The sequence below is a fragment of the Nuphar pumila genome, chromosome 12 (genome assembly GCF_984573655.1).
Source record: "Nuphar pumila chromosome 12, dmNupPumi1.hap1.1, whole genome shotgun sequence".
Taxonomy (NCBI): Eukaryota; Viridiplantae; Streptophyta; class Magnoliopsida; order Nymphaeales; family Nymphaeaceae; genus Nuphar; species Nuphar pumila.
Genome location: NC_143260.1, coordinates 107,080,373 through 107,103,255, shown reverse-complemented (window position 1 = coordinate 107,103,255; position 22,883 = coordinate 107,080,373). Strand labels below are relative to the sequence as shown.

Genomic DNA, 22,883 nt, shown 5'->3' with positions numbered 1-22,883 from the left:
AATGTATCTTTTTTGGAAAAAGAAAGCTTCTTTGAATTTGAAAAATCCAAGGATGTCACTGAATACTCGTTTTTAATGATCCAACTTCAAAATCCAATGAATGTGATGTTGGATGTGACCTTGACAATGATCAAAGTCCTATTGTTGTTGAAAATGATGATAATGAAGAGCAAATCCATAGGGATGTTAGTCTACAATATTCAAGACATAGAGAGCAAAATCTTCCATGTGCATTACAAAAATACTCTGAAGTCTCACCTAGAAGAACGTCTAGAATCTCTAAACCTCCAAAAAAATTTGTGTCTTATGAATCTTTTTCACCCACGTATAGGGCCGCCATTACATTAATACAATCATATGTTGAACCATCATCCTATTCTCAAGCAAAAAACCATATAGAATGGATAGAAGCCATGAAAATAGAATTGGATGCACTAGAAAATGCCAATACTTGGACGATACAAGATATCCCTCCGGGTAAGAAACCTATAGGTTGTAGGTGGGTATACAAAGTCAAAACCCAAAGTGATGGGACCTTGGAAAGATATAAAGCCCGTTTAGTAGCAAAAGGATATGCCCAAGAGTATGGCATCGATTATGAAGAAACATTTGCTCCTGTGGCCCGTATGACCACTGTTAGAACTTTAATAGCCTTGGCCTCCATTAGAACATGGCTTATCTTTCAATTAGATGTCAAAAATGCTTTCCTGAATGGGAATCTCGTTGAAGTATACATGGAAGCCTCACCTGGTATTAGTATCCCTAAGGGTAAAGCTCTTCGTCTAGAAAAAGCTCTTTATGGTTTTAAACAGGCTCAAAAAGCCTGGTATGACTGATTTAGTCATGTTATGCTTGATATTGGTTTTCAACCTTGTTTAACTGACACTGCTTTGTTTGTTAAGAAATCTGATGCAGGCATCATTATTCTTCTTCTCAATGTGGACGATATGATCATCACCGGAGGCGACAAACAGGGAGTTGCAAATATCAAATCTCTTCTTAAAACTCACTTTGAAATGACTGACTTAGGTTTATTAAGATATTTTTTAGGCATTGAAGTTGCTTATTCCCCTCGAGGGTATTTGATATCTCAATCTAAATTTGCTCTAGATATCGTTTCCAGGTCTGGAATTACAGATGATAAGAAAGTAAACACTCCAAAAGTTGTCAATGTTAAAATGAAAATTGATGATGGAGAACTTCTTTATGATCCTACTCCTTATAAACAGCTTGTTGGAGCTCTTTCTTATCTTTCCATTACTAGGCCAGATATAACTCATGCGGTTCATACAGTCAGTCAGTTTCAGCATGCTCCCACCTCCGTGCACATGGGAGCGATTTTGCGTATTATTAGATACTTAAAATCCTCTCTTTCACGAGGACTCTTCTTGTCTGCTTCATCTTCATTAAATTTAATTGCATATACTGATGGTGATTGGGGAGGTGATCCCAATAATAGACACTCAACTACTGGTTTTTGTGTGTTCCTAGGTGAAACCTTAATTTCGTGGAGGTGCAAGAAGCAGCAGAAAGTCTCTCTTTCCTCCACCGAAGCTGAATACAGAGCCATGGCAACCACCACTATGGAGGTTGTTTGGTTCAGACGATTGCTAGCAGATATGGGAGCTAAAGCAACGCAAGCTTCAAAGATGTGCTGTGACAACAAAAGTGCGATCTACATTGCAAGCAACCGGACATTCCATGAGCGCACTAAACACATTGAGATGGACTGTCACTATGTCAGAGAGGAATACTTACATGAAACCATTGATCTGCCATATGTTACATCAGAATATCAATTAGCAGACTTCTTCACCAAGCCTCTCGCTGCTCCCAGATTTCACTTCCTCTTAGACAAACTTTCGCTCATTGTACCGTAAGTTTGAGGGGGGGTGTTAAAATGTAAACTGTAATATATATATATATATATATATATATATATATATATATATATATATATATATATATATATATATATTATTTAATATTATTATATTTTCTTTTTCTATTTTTCTTTATTTTCTTTTTTAGCATCTAGTTCAATAGAAACTAGATATTTGATCCAGTCAAGTTCCTGTTGGAACTTGACTGTGCAAATAGCTGTTGGACTATGTCACATGGGTGCGGGTGCGGGTGCGGGTGAGGGGATTCGGCACTTCCAAAAAACCCGGGTGCGGGGGTGCGGCAGGGGCAAAAATATAATATATATATGCGACGCGGGTTTTTTCAAATTTCATTTTATATACAGCTGCACGCACCCATTTCGTCAGGAGAACAGGAGAACAGTGGAAATCCTTTACTAAAAAAAACATCATTATCATTTATTATGGAGAGAGAAAATCCTTTACGAAAAAGGATTGAAAAGGCAGCTGCTGTCATTTATTGTGGAGAGAGAAAATCTTTTACGAAATTGAAAAGGTAGCTGCTGTCAGCAGAAAAAAAAATTTAAAAAAATTTCGCAGCCCATTTTGTAGGGCAAATTTTTTTTTTTTTAAAAAAATCCTAACAAAAATGGACCGAAATGATCCTGGGTGCGGTCAACGCACCCAGGATTGAGTTGACCGCATCCGCGTCGAGTCGCGTCGACGCGGGTGCGGCACCCTGCTAGCCGAATCCCTGTGACATAGTTGTTGGACTGTAGTCCAACAACTATAATAAATGTTGTTGGACAGCTATAATAATAAATGTTGTTGGACTGTAGTCCAACAGCTATATTAAGAGACATTGGAATCCAACGTCTCTTTTGGAGAGCTCAAAATGAGCTCTCCTCTCTCTTCCACTTTTTTGTATATATAGGGGTGAACCCCTTCAATGTAAACGACCATGCCTCTTAAGCATTTTGTTCATGAATAAAGTATTATTTATTTTTCCTTTTATACCCTTTCAAGGGTCATGCTTGTAGTGTCTCCAATAGACACTTGTTTGTGAGTTATTTGTGCATTTGTTGAAGACCACCATTTCATTACAAAAACTTCATGTTTGAACTTAAGAAAATAGATTCACGAATATCTGGAAAAATCATCCACAAAAATGACATAATAAGAAAAGTCTCCTTTTGAAGCAACAGGTGTGGGTCCCCAAACATCCGAATGAACAATTTCGAAAGTTTTAGAAGAGAACATAGTTCTTTGCTCAAAAGGTAAACTTTGCATTTTTCCGAGAATACAATCATTACAAGAAAAAGAACTTTTACATAGGTCTTTTGCAAAATGTAAATAAGACAACTTGGTGATATTAGGATGACCAAGTCTCTTGTGCCATACATTTATATCTTTGTTTTGGGCCACATTACAAAAAGATTTTGGAACTTGAAGAGATTCCATATAGTATAAGTCTCCTTTTCTAAAGCCTTCCCCAATCAATTTCCCGAACCGGCGATCATGTATTAAACATTTATCACAAGAGAATTTAATATCGCAACCATGGTCCGAGAGTTGAGAAACAGAGAGAAGGTTTAAGTTTAGTTTAGGTATAAATCTAATTTTTGGAATAAAAAAATCTTGAGTTTCAAAATTACCTATTCCTTTAATTTCAAGAGAGGTTCCATCCGCAGTGGAAACAAAAGAGGGAGAAACATTTTTGAGTAATCGAAAAGTGAAAACATGTTTGGGGACATATGAAAAGATGCACCAGAGTCCAAAAGCCAAGAGACTTTACCTGGAAAAGATGAAGTAGACACGGCGGCACCGAAGGTAGCTCCCTTAAGGAGAGGTTGAAGGGCTTCCACTATTTGATTTAAAGAGAGTGACCCACTTGATGATGCCATCTCCTTTTGTGGTACACCGGTGGCAGCCATTGCGAGAAGCTTTTTCCATTTGGGACATATGGGTTTGATATGTCCGGGTTCTTTACAAAAATGACAAATAATTTTGCTATAGTCCCTTTTCCTTCTTTGCCCACCATTTTCACCTTGATTTTGTGGTTTAAAATGAGGGGGACGATAGGTTTTAACATTGTTCCCGGGTCTTGATACGGCATTGACCTCATTGCTTTCTTTATGATTACAAGGAACCACAAGAACACTTGATCCTTGTTTACATAAACTCATACGAGTCTCCTCACCACTTAATTTGGTGAGTACATCTTCAAGAGAGGGAGGAGTAAATGAGGATAGAAGAGAAGACCTTATTTGCTCAAATTCGGGCCTTAGCCCATTCAAAAAATTGAAGAATCGATCTTCTTCAAGTTGCTTGTAACGGAGTTCAATTGCCTCTCCACTCCATTTTGGTTCAAGCATGGCAAGCTCATCCCAAATGGAGGAAAGATCGGCAAAATATTCCCTAATAGTCATTTCACCTTGAGTAAGAGAGAGAGCCTTCTTTTGAAGATAATACTTATGAGATAGATCCCTCGATGTATACATTTTCTCAAGATAATGCCAAGCTTCTGATGCCTTTTTTAACTTAATAATGTTGGCATTAATCTTAGTTTCAACGGATGAAAAGAACCAAGAAAGAATCTTGAAATTCTTCATTTCTCATTCATCGTGCTTCTTAGAATACTCTTCAAGAGCTTTAACCCTTTCTTCTCCTTCAAGAATCTTGATTTCACTTCCGTTTACCACAGTTATTTTGGGTTCCGGTTCCGGAATTGTGCCTTGCACATAACCCCATAGTCCCTTTCCTTTTATGTGAGCCTCCACGTTTCCGGCCCAAATATGATAGTTGGACCCATTTAATTTGAAGCCAAGAGTAAAATGAGACTCTTTTTCGCCCATTATGAAGTAAAGAGAAAGGGAGAAATGGCGTACCAACACAATATTTCAAATGCTAGCTTGCGCAAGATTCTTCTAAAATATTTGAGAAGCAAGATCCACCACTCCAACCTCCAAAGATCTGAAGGCGCGCTTTTAGAGGCACTTAAAAAGAAGAGAATCCCACAATCCTCTATCACCAACCTTGCTCTGATACCATGTGAAATTGTCTATGAAGAGACAATACGCATACAAGCATAAATACTTTATAAAAGAAGTGCACGAAGACACTCTCACAACACTTGAACAAAATACGCAAAAAGCGTAAAAGTAACAAACATGCAATAATGCATGTATTTCATAAAAAGGAGCAAATGCTTGAGACTCTCAAGCTTAGAGAATTACAAGGGAGAACACCCCTATTTATACAAAGCAAAAGGGTGCAAAGGGAGGGCTCCCAAAGGAGTCATTGGGGAGCCCCCAACGGTCACATTTGTGACCGTTGGGGGCCCCCCAACGACTCTATTGGGGGTCCCCCAATGCACCTTCATGAAATACAAAAAATGAAAAAATAAAAAATAAAGAAATACAAAATACAAAAATAAATTACAACATATTCCCAAATGGAATATGTGCAAGATTACAAGAATACCCTTTTCGGGTAAGAAAGTAAAATATGTATAAATATATATATTTATATATGTAGAGATACATATACATATAATATATTATATGTATATGTATCTCTAAGTATATAAGTATATATATTTATACTTGCAACAAGGTTTTGGAGATACATTTTAACAGTGTCATCATTCGAACTTTTTCTTGGAGGTTGCACACGTGTGCAATATCTTTAAGGGAATACATATTCTTAAGGTATTCTCATGCCTTATCGGCATGATCAAATTTGGCAAGACTTGAGCATTTTTTAATGTCAACGCCTATGTCACATGGGTGCGGGTGCGGGTGCGGGTGCGGGTGCGGGTGAGAGTGAGGGGATTCGGCACTTCCAAAAAACCCGGGTGCGGGGGTGCGGAAGGGGCAAAAATGTAAAAAAAAAAAAAATATATATATATATATATATATATATATATATATATATATAAAAAGGGGTCGTTGTTTCCCCCCCCCCCAGGTTTTTCTGCTGACAGCAGCTGTCTATTAGCAGTTGACAGCAGCTGACAGTCAGCTGCTGACAGACAGCTGACAGACAGCTGCTGTCAGCAAACTTTTTTTAAAAAAAAAAAATCGTTGTTTCCCTCTGCTGACAGCTGAATTTTTTTTAAAACAAACTGACAGCAGCTGTCAGCCCTGACAGACAGCAGTTGTGAGCCCTGGCAGACAGCTGTTGTCAGCAGAATTTAAAAAAAAAAAAAAATCGCAGCCCATTTCATAGGGCAAATTTTAAAAAAATAAAAATAAAAAAAGGACCTAAATGATCCTGGGTGCGGTCAACGCACCTAGGATCGGGTTGACCGCACCCGATGCCGCACCCGTACCCGAGTCGAGTCGCGTCAACGCGGGTGCGGCACCCTGCTAGCCGAATCCCTGTGACATAGGTCAACGCTATTGATAAGCCATGATATTATCTTCGCATGAGATATTCTCCATTCTTTCCATTTCTTCTCGTATGAGGCAATAGCCTTGATTTTCTCTTCTTTCGATAGAGGGACCTCTTTATCTCTCTCCTTTTTAGTAAGAGATAGCTTAGGTTCCGAATCGGAACCATCCACAATCCCCTATAATAGGCTTTTTCCCCATATATGGTGCTTCATGATTGAAGCCCATGTTACATAGTTCGTATCGCTTAGTTTCATAGGCATGATGGTGACTTTATCATTGTCATCCATCGATTACAAGGAGAGAAAGAATAGGGATAGAAGAGAAACAAGAAGAAAAATAAAAAAGAAAGAAGAAAAAAAACAATACAACAAGATGTGAAATCTTCCCCAATGAAGTGATAAAACACTTCTCTTCAAGTGGCGAACACTTTTGCAAACGGGCACGAAAACTAAGACAACTTTTCCTCAAGATTTAGTATTTCCGCGGCTTTGATACCATGAAATGAAATGGGGATCTTCGAAACACGAGCTTAGATTCACAAGGGCAAGTGTCAAGAATGACACTAAAGCATAACCCTTAAAAAGGGTATAACTGGAAACAAAATAAAAATAAAAATGTATTCTTTATTGATATGAAAAACTAATTGCTTAAGATGCATTGGAATGAAATACAAGAGGGGCTGCACCCCTTTATTTACACAGCTGAAAGAGGACTCAATAGAGCTGTTGGACACAGTCCAACAGCTCTATTAAGAGTTGTTGGACTGTGTCAGTCCAACAGCTCTATTGCTAGTCAAGTCTGGACAGGACTTGACTCGCAACCGTCATTCTAGTTCAAACTGAACTAGATGACATAAAGATAAAAAATAAAAATAAAGGAAAAAAATTACAGAAAAGAAAGCAATGAAAATTGTATTTATATATATATATATATATATATATATTAATATAATATTATTATATATATATATGTACAGTTTTACATTTTAACATGGAAAACCCTCTCAAACCTACCCAATGGATGTTTATTGGATTTTTGTTGCTTTTTTCAAAATTCCGACCATACATATGTGACTATATGCTTGTTTTTATAGGAATGAGTTCTTGGAGCATTTGATTCTGATGCATGGATAAGTTTTTATAAGTTTCAAAAATCAACGGCGTACAATTTTCATAAATTTCTGAGGCTCCAAATACCATTTTTTATATCCAAAATTCATGATCCAAGTGTTGATTTCTAGTAAATCAATCACGTTGAACACATTTGTATGGTCAAAATTTTGAAGAAAAAAAACACCAAATGTTTTTCATTGGGTAGGTTTGAGACCGTTTTCATTGGGGAGGTTTTCATTCCTCTATATATACATATATACAGTGTTAGCAAAAACGCGCCTTGAGGCGCAAATGGCGCGGCTCTACAAGAAGAAGAAGAAGAAGATATGTTATATTGAATTAATTTTTAATTAGTTTCTTTACTTTTTATATGTTAATCTCATATATTTTAACTTTTATAGGTTAATCTCATATTTTTTAGTACTTATTTGAGATTTTCTATTGCTTATTGGTTGTTGCTTTATAGGACATTATATTTTTCAATTATATAATTAGTTTTCCAGTTATGTAATCAGTTTCTTAGTTACTTTTATATGTTAATCTCATATTTTTTAGTACTTATTTGAGATTTTCTATTTTTTATTGGTTGTTACTTCATCAATAAAGCATTTCTTTATTTATTTGTATTTTTAGATATTTTTTATAAATTTTTTAAAGTTTTCAAAAACAATTTGGAGGCTTACACTTTACGCCTCGCCTCGGTTTTTGGTAGAGCACCTCGCTACGCCTCAACGCTTTTCACAACACTGCATATATATAAAAGAAAACTTTCATATAGGTCTTCACACACACACACACACACACACACACATATATATAGGAAAAGTAGTAGCTACCTACCACCTTTTTAGCCTTGCTCGAGCAAACAGGTATTTTCGGGTTGTTTTTGCAAATCTGACCATGCAGATGTGTTTGGCATGATAGATTTTATAGGAAACAACACTTGATAATTTTTTTGGATATAAAATATGACTTTTTGAGCCTTGAATAATTGTCAAAATCTTACACCGCTTTTAAACCTTACAAAAACCTACATACATGTTGAAAGTGGACGTTCAAAGAGTAGATTCCTATAAATTCAAGCATGTAGAACACATATATATGGTCAGATTTACGAAAAACATGAAAAAACCCTTCGTAAGCCCAGTAGGCTGCTGGTAGGCTAGAAAAGTGGTACGAAGCTCTCTCTCTCTCTCTCTCTCTCTCTCTCTCTCTCTCTCTCTCTCTCTCTCTCTCTATATATATATATATATATATATATATATATATATATATATATATATATATATATATATATATATATATATATATATATATATATAAGGGATTCTTTTCTTTTTCTGGTAGAAATATATTACTAAAAGAAAACTTTCATATAGGTCTTCACATCAAACCATTTCTGTCGCTACAGTTCCTGTTCAACAGAGCAAATAATCACAGCCACTGTTTCTCACCCGTACCAACAATAAAGAATAACTGCTGAATAATGTTGCCTATGTATTTAGTTGGCAAAGGCAAACTTAGTTGGCTTACAACTCTTACCACATGGTCTTCCAGTGCTAACCAAAACAAGTCCAGATCCAGACTAACAAAACTACCTTAGTCTCTCTATATCTATCATCTAAGGGACATGCAGTAGAAATCTCCAATGTGTGTGAACAAAGAATAAGACATGATTGAACACTGAATTACACAGTGTCAAACTAGTCATGTAATATATGAAACTAATAGTCAACGAAATACCACTATTCTATTTCATAATTATTTGCATAGTGATTCAAATAAAAACCACAAACACATCATTGCATGAAGTCATGAAGATGCTCTTAGATAAAGATTAACAAAATGATCTACAGACGAACATGCCCAAATTGATTCTTTAAGGCCAAAGATAAATTTAAAGAGAAAAGGAATTGAACACTCGATGGATTAAAAACTGGGGTGTGATGACAGTGTCAATGTTGCCAATTGTTCAACACAGACAGCTGGCTATTAAGAGTGTCCAGGTAACATGGGTCATCAATTATTTCACATATACATATTTGAAAACAGAGTACTATTTCCACATCTTGTAAGCAAGCAGATATTAGTGTTGGAGTCAGCTCTCACCTGGTTGAGGCATGGACTGGGAAAGTATCCATTCCTAACTATGTGTCAAGATTAAGGAGTGTTTGTACTAAATGGAAGAGTTGAGTCACTAGCTAGATAAGAGGTGCCACCCCAATGATGTAAACAACAAAAAATGTCTTTACGGACAAGAAGACTCACAGGCTGTACACGTATTCCCATTCATTGAAAAGAATGATCAAAAACAAAGCAAAAGGCAAAGACAATGCATTGTTCAGCAACACCATAGAAACTTCATTCAGCGATCCAGATCTTGTTGCCTGCTTTGCCACATCCATAACCCGTCGCAGGGTCAGCTGTCACAAGAAAAAAAAGGGAAGGCGTTAAGTCCCCAAGAAAAGTGAGAACACCAGATAATGAATGCAAATTCCGCACAATGTTTTATTGACCCTATAGATGTCAACTATAAGGGTTTGGGTCAGGTATTTGACAGGCAAATAATTGGATATGGAAAGCCTCTACAAGGTCTAATTAGATAAGGTGGGATTTGCCAAGTTAGTTTCAACTTTTATAGCAGAACCAAATAAAAACCTCAAGTATTAAATTCTGGTGAAGATCCAAACATGATTACACTAATTTTTATGAGTAAATTTCTTGATCCAATAGCTGGAAAGCTAAATAAATTTCGATGTGGCAAGGGGTTTCCCAATCAAATGCCGAACACAACTCTGGACCCAAAAATGTCAATTCCTATTATGCTGGATTCAGTTATACAGATCTAGATTCAAACAGCTTCCTTTCCAAGGGTTCCACCACTTGAAGTTTCAGGTTCATAAAATATAATCACTCCTTTGTCATTGTCATGTTTTCCTTTAGTTTAGAGCTCGAAAACTTAACATTTCTTTGCGTGCTATTAAGCAAGGTAACCCAAGGAAGACAATGACTTATGTTGTTTCTGTTTAGTTAGAAAAGCATTAAGAAAAAACAGAATTAAATACAGAAGGCTACAAAAAAAGGGATCCAGCTTTGGACCAGATCACACAACCAAAGATCAAACCTAAGAACAAGTGCAGCCACAGGCTTTACTGAGATGCTTGCATTTGTAAAATGCTCAGGGGACTAGAAAATGTACAGATTTTACCCATAAAACCAATCCTCCTGTCAAAAAGTGTACTCATCCATGTAACTATATATAATATAATATATAATATTTTATATTTATTTATTTTATTTTTATTTTTATTTTTGTCTAGTTCAATTTGAACTAGACCTTAAACTAGTCAAGATCCAACTAGATCTTGACTAGTTGATATAGCTGTTGGAGCTATTTCAATGGCTACAATTATATGGAGCTCTTTAGAGCTCCGCTCTCTCCCTCTCACTTTGTGTATAAATAAGGGGTGATCCTCCTCTCCAATGTAACAATGCTTTTATGCATTTCATGTGAATGAAATAAAGTTTATTATTTTATTTTTTGTGTTCCTCCATTTATGCCCCGTTTGTGGGTTACGATTGTAGCGTCTTCAATAGACACCTATTCCAAGCATTTGTCTTTCGTGGAAGATCCTCATTTCCTTACATGGTATCAGAGCTTGGAAGCTTCTAGATCTTGGAGAGTTTTCACCTCGTTTACCATGCCTCTTCAGCGAAAGTTGATTCATCTTCTTGTTCGCGATTCAATTTCCTTTTATGCCAACATACTTGAAGAAAGAAGATGTTTGGAGGATCGTTGGCTATAAAAAAATCCTGATTATGCTCTTGTCCTTTCCTCTTTTCTTTTTTCTCTTTTCTCTCTTATCTTCTTGCTTTCTTCTTTACCTTCATGCCCATGAAACTAAATGATATCAATTATGTGATGTGGGCTTCAATCATGAAGCATCACATTTGGAGAAAAGGGTTGTGGGGAATAATAGAGGGTTCTGATTCAGAACCAAAACTAATTCTCACAAAAATTGAAAATGAGAAAGAAGAGCCTCTCACGGAAGGAGAGAAAAATAAGGCATTGGCAACTTATAAGAAAAAGTGGAAAGAACGGAGGATAAGGCATGCCAAAATCATGTCATAGCTAATTAATAGTGTTGACATCAAAAAATGCTCTAGTCTAGCCAAATTTGAGGATGCCAATAAGGTTTGAGAATACCTTAGAAATATGTATTCCTTTAAAGACATTGCACATGTGAGAAATTTGCAACATAAAGTTCAAACTTTGATTCAAAAGGATACAAGTATTAGGGAATATTATAATAAGTTGTCCGAACTTTGAGAAGAGTTAGCTCTTCTTAAGCCAAAATGGCATTATCCCAAAGATATCGAGTTTCACCAAAAACAACTTGATAAAGAACATTTTTACCAATTTATAAATGGTTTGAGGTCGAAATTTGAAACAACCAAATCGACTATTTTACATAGCGAAAAAGTTCCCTCTATTATTGACACTATTAAAGAACTAACTATGGAGGAAAATTGACTCAAGATGAATACTCCAAAGAATGAAGATTTCATTCTAGTCGTATCTAGATCTGAAAATTATATGCGCACTTATAGGCCCCCTCATTTTGGTGGACAAAATAATGATTATGACAAAAGAAGTCATTTGCCACCATTGTTATGAACCGGGGCACTATAGGCCTCAATGTCTTAAATTGAAGAAAAGCGAAGAAAATAGCGTTGCATCTGTTGGTTCATCACAAGAATCAAAACATTAAACCAATCAAGATGCACATGTATCTATGGCACAATTAATGGAAATCCCGCAAGCTCTTCTCAAAGGAGAATCCTCCTCAACTGAAGCCTCAACCAGAGCAGTTGTTTCATCGTTCTCCGATGCCGGTAACTTTCTTTGTCTCTTTGACTCTATTGCTTCTTTTCATATGACCTCAAATATCAATAGTTTGTCTGAATGTCTTAATAATAACTCAAGTGTGTGTCAAAAGCTCACAGCTGATGGTACATCTCTTAAAATAAAAAGAATAGAAAATTTTGAAAACCTTCAAAAATCCAAAAAATTCTTTATTCCAGAAGTTAGATATATTCTCAAACTAAATCTAAACATTTTATGTCTCTCAAATATCTGATTATGGGTGTAACATCTCCTCTTCTCGTTGAATGCCATAGAGAATGAGGACTCTAATATATAGATTTTTTGGAATTATCAAAGAATTCATTTTATTATAATGTTCAGAAATTGGATTTGGATCTATAGCATAAAAGACTTGGCCATCCTCATATATCCAAAATCCAACACTTTCCAAGTTTAGGAAAATTTTGTAATTCTAAAAGTTTTACTTGTAAAGATTGTATTCTTGGTAAAATAAAAAGATTATCATTTCATGATAGAACTTTTGTTTCATCTAGACCACTTGAGTTAATACATTCGGACGTTTAGGGTCCCGCACCGGTCATATCAAAAGGCGAATATGCATATTATGTAATTTTTGTTGATGACTTCTCTAGGCATACTTAGATCTACTTCCTTAAACATAAATCGGAGGGTTTTTTACATTTTCAAACATTTCACAAAATGGCTAAAAATAAATTTCAAAATGATATTTTCATTTTTCGCACTGATTCAAAGAGAGAATTTTTGTCAAAAGAATTCAAAGACTATCTTAATTTTCATGGCATTACACATCAAATATCTTGTCCACACACACCTCAACAAAATGGTTTGGCCGAACGAAAACACTGACACATTATGGAAACCACTAGGACTTTATTGATAGCAAACCAAATTCCAAAAGAGTTTTGTGCAAAAGCAGCCCTAACAGCTACCTATCTCATTAATTGAATGTCATCTTTTTTGAAAAATATAACTCCAATTGAAAAACTTGTCAAATTATCTCCTAATTACTCAAGATTGAGAGTTTTTTTATGCAAATGTTTTGTCTTTACTAAAAAAAATGATAAACTCTCCCCTCATGTCAGATAATCAAAAAGGCTATAGATGTTATGATTTCAAAAATGAGAAATTGTATCTATCAAGAAATGTATCTTTTTTGGAAAAAAATTTATTTTGAAAAAACTAAAAAACAGATTTTTTTTTTATAGATTTGACTTTAAAATCTGATGGATATGACTATGAATACGACCTAGACGATGGTCAAGGTATTAGTGATTCTGAACATAATGTTACTAATGAAGAGCAAACTCATAGGGACACCAGTTTACAATACTAAAGACGTAGAGAATCCAATCTTTCATGTGCATTGGAAAAATATTCCGAAGAACAAACCATATGGTCATCTAGAGTCTCTAAACCTCCTAAAAAAATTGTGTCTTACGAATCTTTTTCACCCACATATAAGGCATTTATTGCATTAATACACTTGTATGTAGAAACTTCATCCTATACTCAAGCCAAAAAACATACAGTGGGTAGAATCCATGAAGGCAGAATTTGAAGCATTAAAAAGCGCTAACACTTCGACCATTCAAGATATTCCACAAGGAAAAAAACTTATAGGCTATAGGTGGGTTTATAAAGTTAACACAAGAGTGGTGGAACTCTTGAAAGATATAAAGCCAGATTAGTGGCCAAGGAGTATTCGCAAGAGTATGACATCGATTATGAAGAAACTTTTACTCCAGTAGCCCGGATGACCGTAATCATGACACTGATAACCTTAGCCTCTATTAGAAAATTACCCATATTTCAAATTGATGTCAAAAATGTTTTCCTCAATGAAAACTTCATTGAAGAAGTTTATATGAAAGCACCTCCAGGTATTAGTATTCTTAAGGGTAAAGTTCTTCGTTTAGAAAAAGCTTTTTATGGTCTTAAACAGGCACCAAAAGCCTGGTATGATAGGTTTAGTTATGTTATGCTTGATATTAGATTCAGAACTTGTTTGACTGACGCTGCTTTATTTATTAAGATTTCTGATACAAGGATTATTATTATTATTCTTTACATGGATGACATGATTATCACCGGAGGCGAGAAACAAGGAGTTAAATATTTAAAAGCTTCTTAAAAATAATTTTGAAATGATTGATTTAGGTTTATTGAGATATTTTTTAGGAATTGAAGTTGTTTATTCCCCTTGAGGTTATTTATTATCTCAATCTACGTTTGCTTTTGCTATTGTTTCTAGGTCTAGAATTATAGATGATAAGAGAGTGAAAAACTCTAGAAGTTGTCAACATCAAAATAAGAATCGATGATGGAGAACCTCTTGATGATCTCACTCCTTACAGACAACTTATTGGAGCACTTTCCTATCTCTCCATTATTAGACCTGATATAGCACACATTGTACACACAGCTAGTCAGTTTCAGCACACTCTCAATTTTGTTCACATGGGAGCAGTTTTGCGTATTGTTAGATACATCAAGTCTTCCCTTTCATGAGGCATCTTCTTGTCTGCTTCATCCTCGTTAGATTTAATTGCTTATATCGATGCTAACTAGGGAGGTGATCCCAATAACAAGCACTCAACCACTGGTTTTGTGTTTTCTTTGGTGAATCCTTGATTTTGTGGCGGTGAAAAAAGCAACAGGTCTCTCTTTCGTCCACCGAAGCTGAATACCGAGTCATGGCTACCACAACAATGGAAGTAGTTTGGCTAAAAGCATTGTTGGCTGACATGGGAATTGAAGTGACACAAGCTTCACGCATGTGCTGTGATAACAAGAGTGCGATCTATATTGCTAGCAACTGAACATTTCATGAACGCACCAAACATATTAAAATGAATTGTCACTACGTCAGAGTAGAGTATTTATATGAAATCATTGATCTGTCATATGTTACATCAGAATACCAAATAGCAGATTTCTTCAACAAACCTCTCACCGCTCTTAGATATAATTTCCTCTTAAATAAACTTTTGCTTATTGTACCGTAAGTTTGAGGGGGAGTGTTAAAAAGCGTACTCATCCATGTAACTATATATAATATAATATATAATATTCTATATTTATTTATTTATTGATATTTTTGTCTAATTCAATTTGAACTACATCTTAGGAATCATCTTTGAATCTCACCTTTATGGAAAATTTACTACCTCGAGTGAATGTTGAAGTGGATGCATAGGGCATTTGAATCATTTAGCTGAAACAAGGATGTGAATGAAGAAGAATGGGAGGATCTTGACTTAAGTTGAAAGACACTGAAAATGTCTAATGCCTTGGACTGAAGATAATCCTTTCAAAACCTTGTGCAGATTCGTGATGAACATTATGCCTCTGACACGCATATTTCCAATTTATTGTAAATATCACATCATTTTTTTGAAAGAAAATATGAAAATATACAAATTGAGCTGGAAGTACAATACATCATGACATTTGTCTTATTTTTTAGACTAGAAACAAGAGAAAATTTCTAAACCAAAATTTCCTTCAGAGAATAGCAAATCTTGAAAATATCCTCAGAGTTTTGGTAACGAAAACTTAGAAACAGAGTGTGTATGATATAATATCAATATTAAGACAAGATTTTCCTAACCTCTCCATTCAGATCCATGTAATAAAATAGAACAAATACAAATAAATGTCACTTATGGACATGCAAGAACACAATCAATCGAGAAGAACACTTGGATATTGTTTTTAGGTCTGGAATTACAGATGATAAGAAAGTGGACACTCCAAAAGTTGTCAACGTTAAAATGAAAATTGATAATGGAGAACTTCTTAATGACCCTACTCCTTGCAAACAGCTTATTGGAGCTCTTTGTTATTTTTTCATTATTAGGCCAGATATAGCACATGTTGTTCACACTACTAGTCAATTTCAGCATGCTCCCACTTCTGTTCATATGGAAATATTTTTGTGTATTATTAGATACTTAAAGTCCTCGCTTTCACGAGGACTCTTCTTATCTGCTTCATCGTCTTTAAATTTAATTGCATATACTGATGTTGACTAGGGAGGTGATCCTAATAATAAGCACTCAACCACTGGTTTTTATGTGTTCTTATGTAAATTTTTTATTTCATGGATGTGCAAGAAGCAGAAAAGGTCTCACTTTTCTCCACCGAAGTTGAATACAGAACTATGGCAACCACCACTATGGAAGTTGTTTGGCTCAGACGATTGCTAGCAGATATGGAAGCTGAAGCGACGCAAGCTTCAAAAATGTGTTGTGACAACAAAAGTACCATCTACATTGCAAGCAACCGAATGTTTCATGAGCACACCAAACACATTGAGATGGACTGTCACTATGTCAGAGAGTAATTACATGGAACCATTGATCTGCCATATGTTACATCAGAGTATCAATTAGCAGACTTCTTCACAAAACCTCTCGCTGCTCCCAGATTTTACTTTCTCTTAGACAAACTTTTTCTCATTATACCGTAAATTTAAGGGGGAGTGTTAAAATATAAACATGTAATATATATATATATATATATATATATATATATATATATATATATATATATATATATATTTATTTATTTATTTAATAATAAAATAATTATACAATATATAGTTATTTTATTATCTTTTTCTTTTATTCTTTTTCTTTTTGTAGTTTAATTTGAACTACATAATCAAGATCTATTTAGACCTTGACTAAACCACTAGTCGTTTGACATAGTCCAATGGAAAAGCTCTTCCATGCCCTCTTCTTTCTTGTATAAATAGGGGTGATCCCCTCCTTTGTAAGTATCAATGCTTTTTAAGCATTTTTTGTATGAATAAAATATTATTTATTTTAAGTGTTCTTCCATTTATACCCTTTCAAGGGTCATGCTTGTAGTGTCTCCAATAGACACATGTTTGTGAGTTATTCGTGCATTTGTGGAAGACCACCATTTCATTGACCACCTCTTCTTTGGTTTTCAAATTGGGTATGGTGTTGTTCATATGGAGGTACTCATGAGCATTTGTAGTTTCTGTCTTTTGAAAATGAATTAAAGTACCAAATTGCCCTCTTATAAAATTACATTGATCACATGTTATATTTGTATAAGTCATGATAAATGGCAATAATAATATCACAATATAGTTAAAAGAGGAGAGAATTCGAAAGCCTTGCTATATTGTCGGGATTGTTAAGGTATGTGGATATATCATGAGATTTTTTAAAATCTCCAGAATATTTGTGACTATGGCTCAGTCTATCTGAATTTGCATTCAGGAACATGTTATGAGATGAAGCAATGTTGTATGTATCGTACTGTATTGTATAATATCGTACGATACATATCGTTACTATAAGGAATATCGATACGAGTGCGTATTGTATTTGTATCGTATGTATCGTACGATATAGGCTCATATTGATCCGCAAAAATTAGAGATTTATATCAAGGTAGAAATCAGGCTCCACACTCCAACAAAGATGGCATCAGATGATCCGACATGGCAATGGGGCACTTAAGTAATGAGTATAAACCGATTGAAAATCGAGTGCAACTATTGCCAAAATATTTTTGTTTATATAATATGAAAGTATGAGTCTTGTGGTATATTCTTAATTGCAAGATATTTAATATTTCGCATTGTTCTTGTGAGATACTTGATGTTTAATGATGTCTTATGAAGATCATAGCGATATAAATGCTTCATATGTGATTTTATGGTCGTATTTTGTGCAATTCATCATTGTTTCATGTGTTACGATTGTTTTCAGAATTTTTTTTGTTTTTTCTGATTTTTTGTGTTTTTGGAAAAAAAATTAAAAAATTTATTAAAAATTTATGATTTTTTATTATATGATACATATCTTATGTTGGGCCCAACCGATATGGGTAACGATACAATACTTACAACCTTGAGATGAAACATGATTCCCATAAGAAGGATCATCCTCTGAGGGTTATCTTTCAAGATTGCCCCAATTGGACTTTCCAGAAATGCAGCATATGTAAAGTGATAAGCAGGAAAATGCTTCTTTATAATGCACATAAATTCATGTCCATAAATTGGAAAACTTTAAGATAATTCTTGCCTGAAGATTATTTCAAATTCCATTGACCAATGCATGGGAAACAACAGCTGCAGAAAAGTTTTTCTCGACAAAAAATAGGTGTCAAGAAGAACACTGACATTGGTAGTATTTTAATGAGAATCTCGAGATAAGATTTTGCATTAGTATAGCAGAAACATCAGCACTAAAGCAGCCATGGATTTTCAGAAGGGTTCTAAACCCACAGAATGCAATGTAATAAGACCTGTCACCATTACTGGTTCACTTGGAGCAAAAAACCCTCTTTTCTCATTTTATCTACTTAAGAAAATAAAGCAGACAGGTTATTTGGCAAGCTTTCCTTTTTTAAAAAACCTGTATCTGCATTTTCAAATTATTTATATGCATTACGCAGACTGTAATATCTTATTAAATAAAGACTTGGTTTTCCAATTCAACAGTTCTTAAGCAGAAGATGTGATTCCATTTTACTGGTCATAATGCAGTAATACAAACTTATGTGGAGATACTAGTTCATATTGCTATAAAAGCTGCAGTATAAATTACATAGTAATAAATGGCAATGTCTTCTTCAATCGGTTCTCAGAGATCTCATTATACACCCCTTGGCCTTCCACAACTTTGTGATTCACAAGTTACAGCCTCAGATTATCTAGAAAAGGTAACATATCAACAGTATTGAATGACTGAATAAATGATTTGAATAACTTGACTAGCTTCGATTTCAAAATAAAATTTGTTTGAAGAATATATATATATGTAACTAGTACTATGAAATAAACTCACAGAGTAGCTTGCTGTCAGAATGCAATTTATTGCTTGCCAAGTATAACCTCTGGCATCGAATGAGAGATCTGTAATGCCTCCACTTACAGCAGATATGATCTACAAGGACTTCCATGAAATAAATTAGCAACATTAAGATTAGCTTTGACAACGGAAAGAAGATTTAAGATGAGGGAGCATCTATAGTGCAATAATAGCAGATACATGTGAAATAATAAGGTGGATAAACGAGGTATAGCTACACATAAGAGGAGAGAAATGTAAAACTATAATGCAAATTTCCAGCAATCATAATGACAAACATTTCAAAGTTGCATCTTTTTTGGTGATTCAAAATCCATCAGACATTTTACCAAAAAGTACAGGAGAAATGATGTTTTTCAGAAGGAGCTGGATGAGCTTTTATGCCTACAATTAAAAAAAATGCAAGCTGGTACAACAGCAAGAAAATGCTCTTAAAAAGGCTAATTTATTGGAAATTAAAAATAAAGATAAGTTTTAAAATAAAAGGGAAGAAATAGGACACGTGACCTTTATTTCTTATGCATGCAGAGATAAATATCAGTAAGATTACAGGCAAGAATATATTGAAATAGTCAAACATAAAAGAAAGGAAGATCTAAATATTTTAGCCATCACACAAGCATGAATAGAGCACACACATCAAAGAAGCTACAGATTAAATGTACTTTACTGGGATTTTTTCAGAATCAAGGATGAAAATATTTGGTTACCATCCACAAGAAAATATGAAGCATACAGGCAAACATTACCAGTGTAGGAATATAGAAAACAATCAGATTCCTGTTAGAAAATAAAGTACAATAAATACATCACAGCATAAAACACAAGGAAGCACATAAGCATACCATTAAGAATAAAGCAGCCCAGACTTTTGTGTTTTGATGCCTCTTAAAGATATATGTTTCTCCGATTGCAGTGAGGATATTTGTCACATTCTTTAAGATAGTCAGCATTGCAACATTCATGTACTTCAAACTGTACAATCACAAGCAGAACTTAATCTTCATCAAACAGAAATGCACTGAGCTAGTAGAAATCATACTGTGCTAAGCAGATTAGCCTAACAAAGCCACCTTTTCACCTTTAACAGAGTAGGAAATTGTAATTACCATATAAATGTAGACCAAATCGAACATTAGAATCCTTAACATTATTTATCTCAGGCTTTACATGTTAATTTTGGCAGAGTTTCAGCCTGTATATGATGAAGAGAAGAAAGGAGAGAGAGAGAGGATGAAGAAACTCTATGGGACGATAATCTATTCATGAACAAGAGGATGTCCCTATGTGTGTATGTATAGAATAAAATACGGAGTTACAGTAGGAGTGTTATACATCAGTTTGTGTTTAAGTAAAACTGGTCCAGCACAATGACCAAAATACCTTCAGCTGGGACGCCACCTAGAGTCCTAATTATAATAGGACTGTTATAACCAGAATACCTCTCTATCCTCTTCATGTCTCCTTAATACTCCCCCTCAAACTGTGCAAGGGTCAAGACCATGGACAGTTTGTTTTTAAGTATCCAATGACGAAGAAAGGGTAATGGTTTGGTGAAGAGATCAGCCACTTGATGTTCTCCATAAATAAAACTTGGTTGTACTTATCCTCCACTAGTTCGCGAACAAAATGTTGATCCAATTCAACATGCTTCACCTTCCCATGTTGAACAGGATTAGTTGCAACCACCACTGCACTTAGAACTCTATGTGAAGATAGCCCACTCCCTACACTATAGAAACTGAGGTAGGATCACAATATATGAGAGATTTATCTATCCGCTGCCTCAAGGCTGAGAGTAATTGACGAATCCATAAAATTTCAGTTGTGACAGTAGCCATTGCTCTATATTCAACTTTCATGCTTTATCTGGTTATCGTTCTTTGTCTCTTGCTAGACCATGCAACCAAATGCCTTCCCAAAAATAGTCCATAAATTGTAACGCACATAGAGGGATCACCTACCCAATCTGCGCTTGAATATGCAATCACCACAAGGTTCATCGAATATGAATGATTTGTCGGTTTGGTTTGGACTTTGGAGTATACAAGACCATCAATAAGCGTGCCTTTGATGTATCTAGGAATTCTTTTCACAGCATCCATATGACTTCGCCTAAGAGCATGCATGAACTATGATACATAGTTAACAGTATTGGTCAGATCAGGTCTTGTAAAGGAGAGGTATTGAAGTGCCCCTACTATGCTTCTGAATCTTTCTGGGAAGTCCAACAAGTCATCATTCTCACTATATTCATGTAGTTTTCTATTTAATGTCATTGGCATTTTAGCAGACTTATATTCAACCAAACCACTATGTTGTAAGAGATCCCGGGCATATTTGCTTTGCGAAAGAGCCAAAGAATTGGGTGTTCTATCCACCTGTACACCAAGAAAATACCTGAGAACACCAAGATCTTTTTTATGAAACTTATGATGTAAAAAGTTCTTCAAGTCGTGGATGCGTGAATGACTGTTATCTGTTATGATTATGTCATCAACATAGACAAGAATCAATGTTATATCATGATCATCAATGTGGGTGAATAAAGAGTAATCGTATTGACTACGTGTGAAGTCAATAGAAAGAATTGTTGTACTGAATACCTCAAACAATGCCCTGGAAGTCTGCTTGAGCCCATAGATAGCCTTTCTTAATCTCAAGGTAGTCTTCGCAATGTCAGCTTCGGGATAATCGGAAAGATGCCCCATATATATTTCTTCATATAATTCTCCATGAAGAAACGCATTCTTCACTTCAAGTTAATCCAACTGCCAACCAAAAATGATGACAAGGGAAAGGATAATATGAATTGTCCTCATTCTAACAACAAGACTGAAGGTTTCATCAAAGTCAAGACCATGTTATGGGGTATACCCTTTGGCAATTAATTTTGCCTTATATCTCTCAATGCTACTATCAGCCTTATACTTAATCTTATAGACTCATCTACATCCAACAATAATTTTATCCATGGGTATGTTCACAATCTCCTAGGTACCACATTCATGCAGGGCATTGATTTTTTCATTCATATCTTCAACCCACTGATTATTTTTACACGCCTCAATAAAATTGTATGGTTCCTTTTCTTGATAGATAGCGGCCATAAACAATTTAAAATCAACGGAAAAGGTATCATAACTCACCCACTTGTGTGGCAGATGACGCAGTCTAGTGGATCTCCTCAATTGAATATGTTGTCCAACAACATTACAAATCGTTTCCTGAAGCAGTTCATTTGCATATTTTTTATATTTTTTTAATTAAGGTACCGATTAGTTCTGCCAAGTTTCGACTAGTCTTTTTAGGGACTCCATCGACTAGGCAGAACCTAGCGCTTTTGAGTTTTGATTATCTCCCATAAAAGAGAGCCTCACCGGAGGGCACAACATGGGTGGAGCTCTCTTCGATTAGGCGTGCGAAAGGGAGAGAGGAGAGGGGCAATGGACTGCGGCTGGTGACGAGCTCCCTCAAGAGTGTCGTGCGTGGGTCGAGCAACAAAGAGGGTGCAATGGAGAGAGGGCTGTCTCTGGCATACAAAGACTATTTCTGGTGTGTAAAGAAGAGCAAAGACAAGAGGGAGAGGGAGAGGGTCGTGTGTGGGTCGCACAGTGGAGAGAGGGCTCTCTCCGGCGTGCAGAGAAGGACAAAGACGAGAGGGAGGGGTGGTGGATCGTCCTCTGGTGGTCAATCCTCCTCCGGTCCGGCAATGTGCAAAGAGGGAGAGGGTCGTGCATGCGAAT

General features: G+C 35.4%; 1 protein-coding gene across 1 annotated transcript in view; it reads right to left on the bottom strand.

Moving 5' to 3' along the window:
• The window catches only part of LOC149821504 (GDP-mannose transporter GONST2-like), a 54,152-nt gene extending 34,047 nt beyond the window's left edge, over positions 1-20,105 (bottom strand). The window contains exons 1-3 of the mRNA XM_089982979.1: positions 19,983-20,105; positions 19,114-19,212; positions 9,640-9,794 (exon numbers count right to left, since the gene is read on the bottom strand). Coding sequence (XP_089839105.1) covers positions 9,640-9,794; positions 19,114-19,212; positions 19,983-20,102 — 374 coding nt within the window. The 5' untranslated portion in view covers positions 20,103-20,105. The remainder of the gene's footprint in view (positions 1-9,639; positions 9,795-19,113; positions 19,213-19,982) is intronic.
• Positions 20,106-22,883: the final 2,778 nt, after the last annotated feature.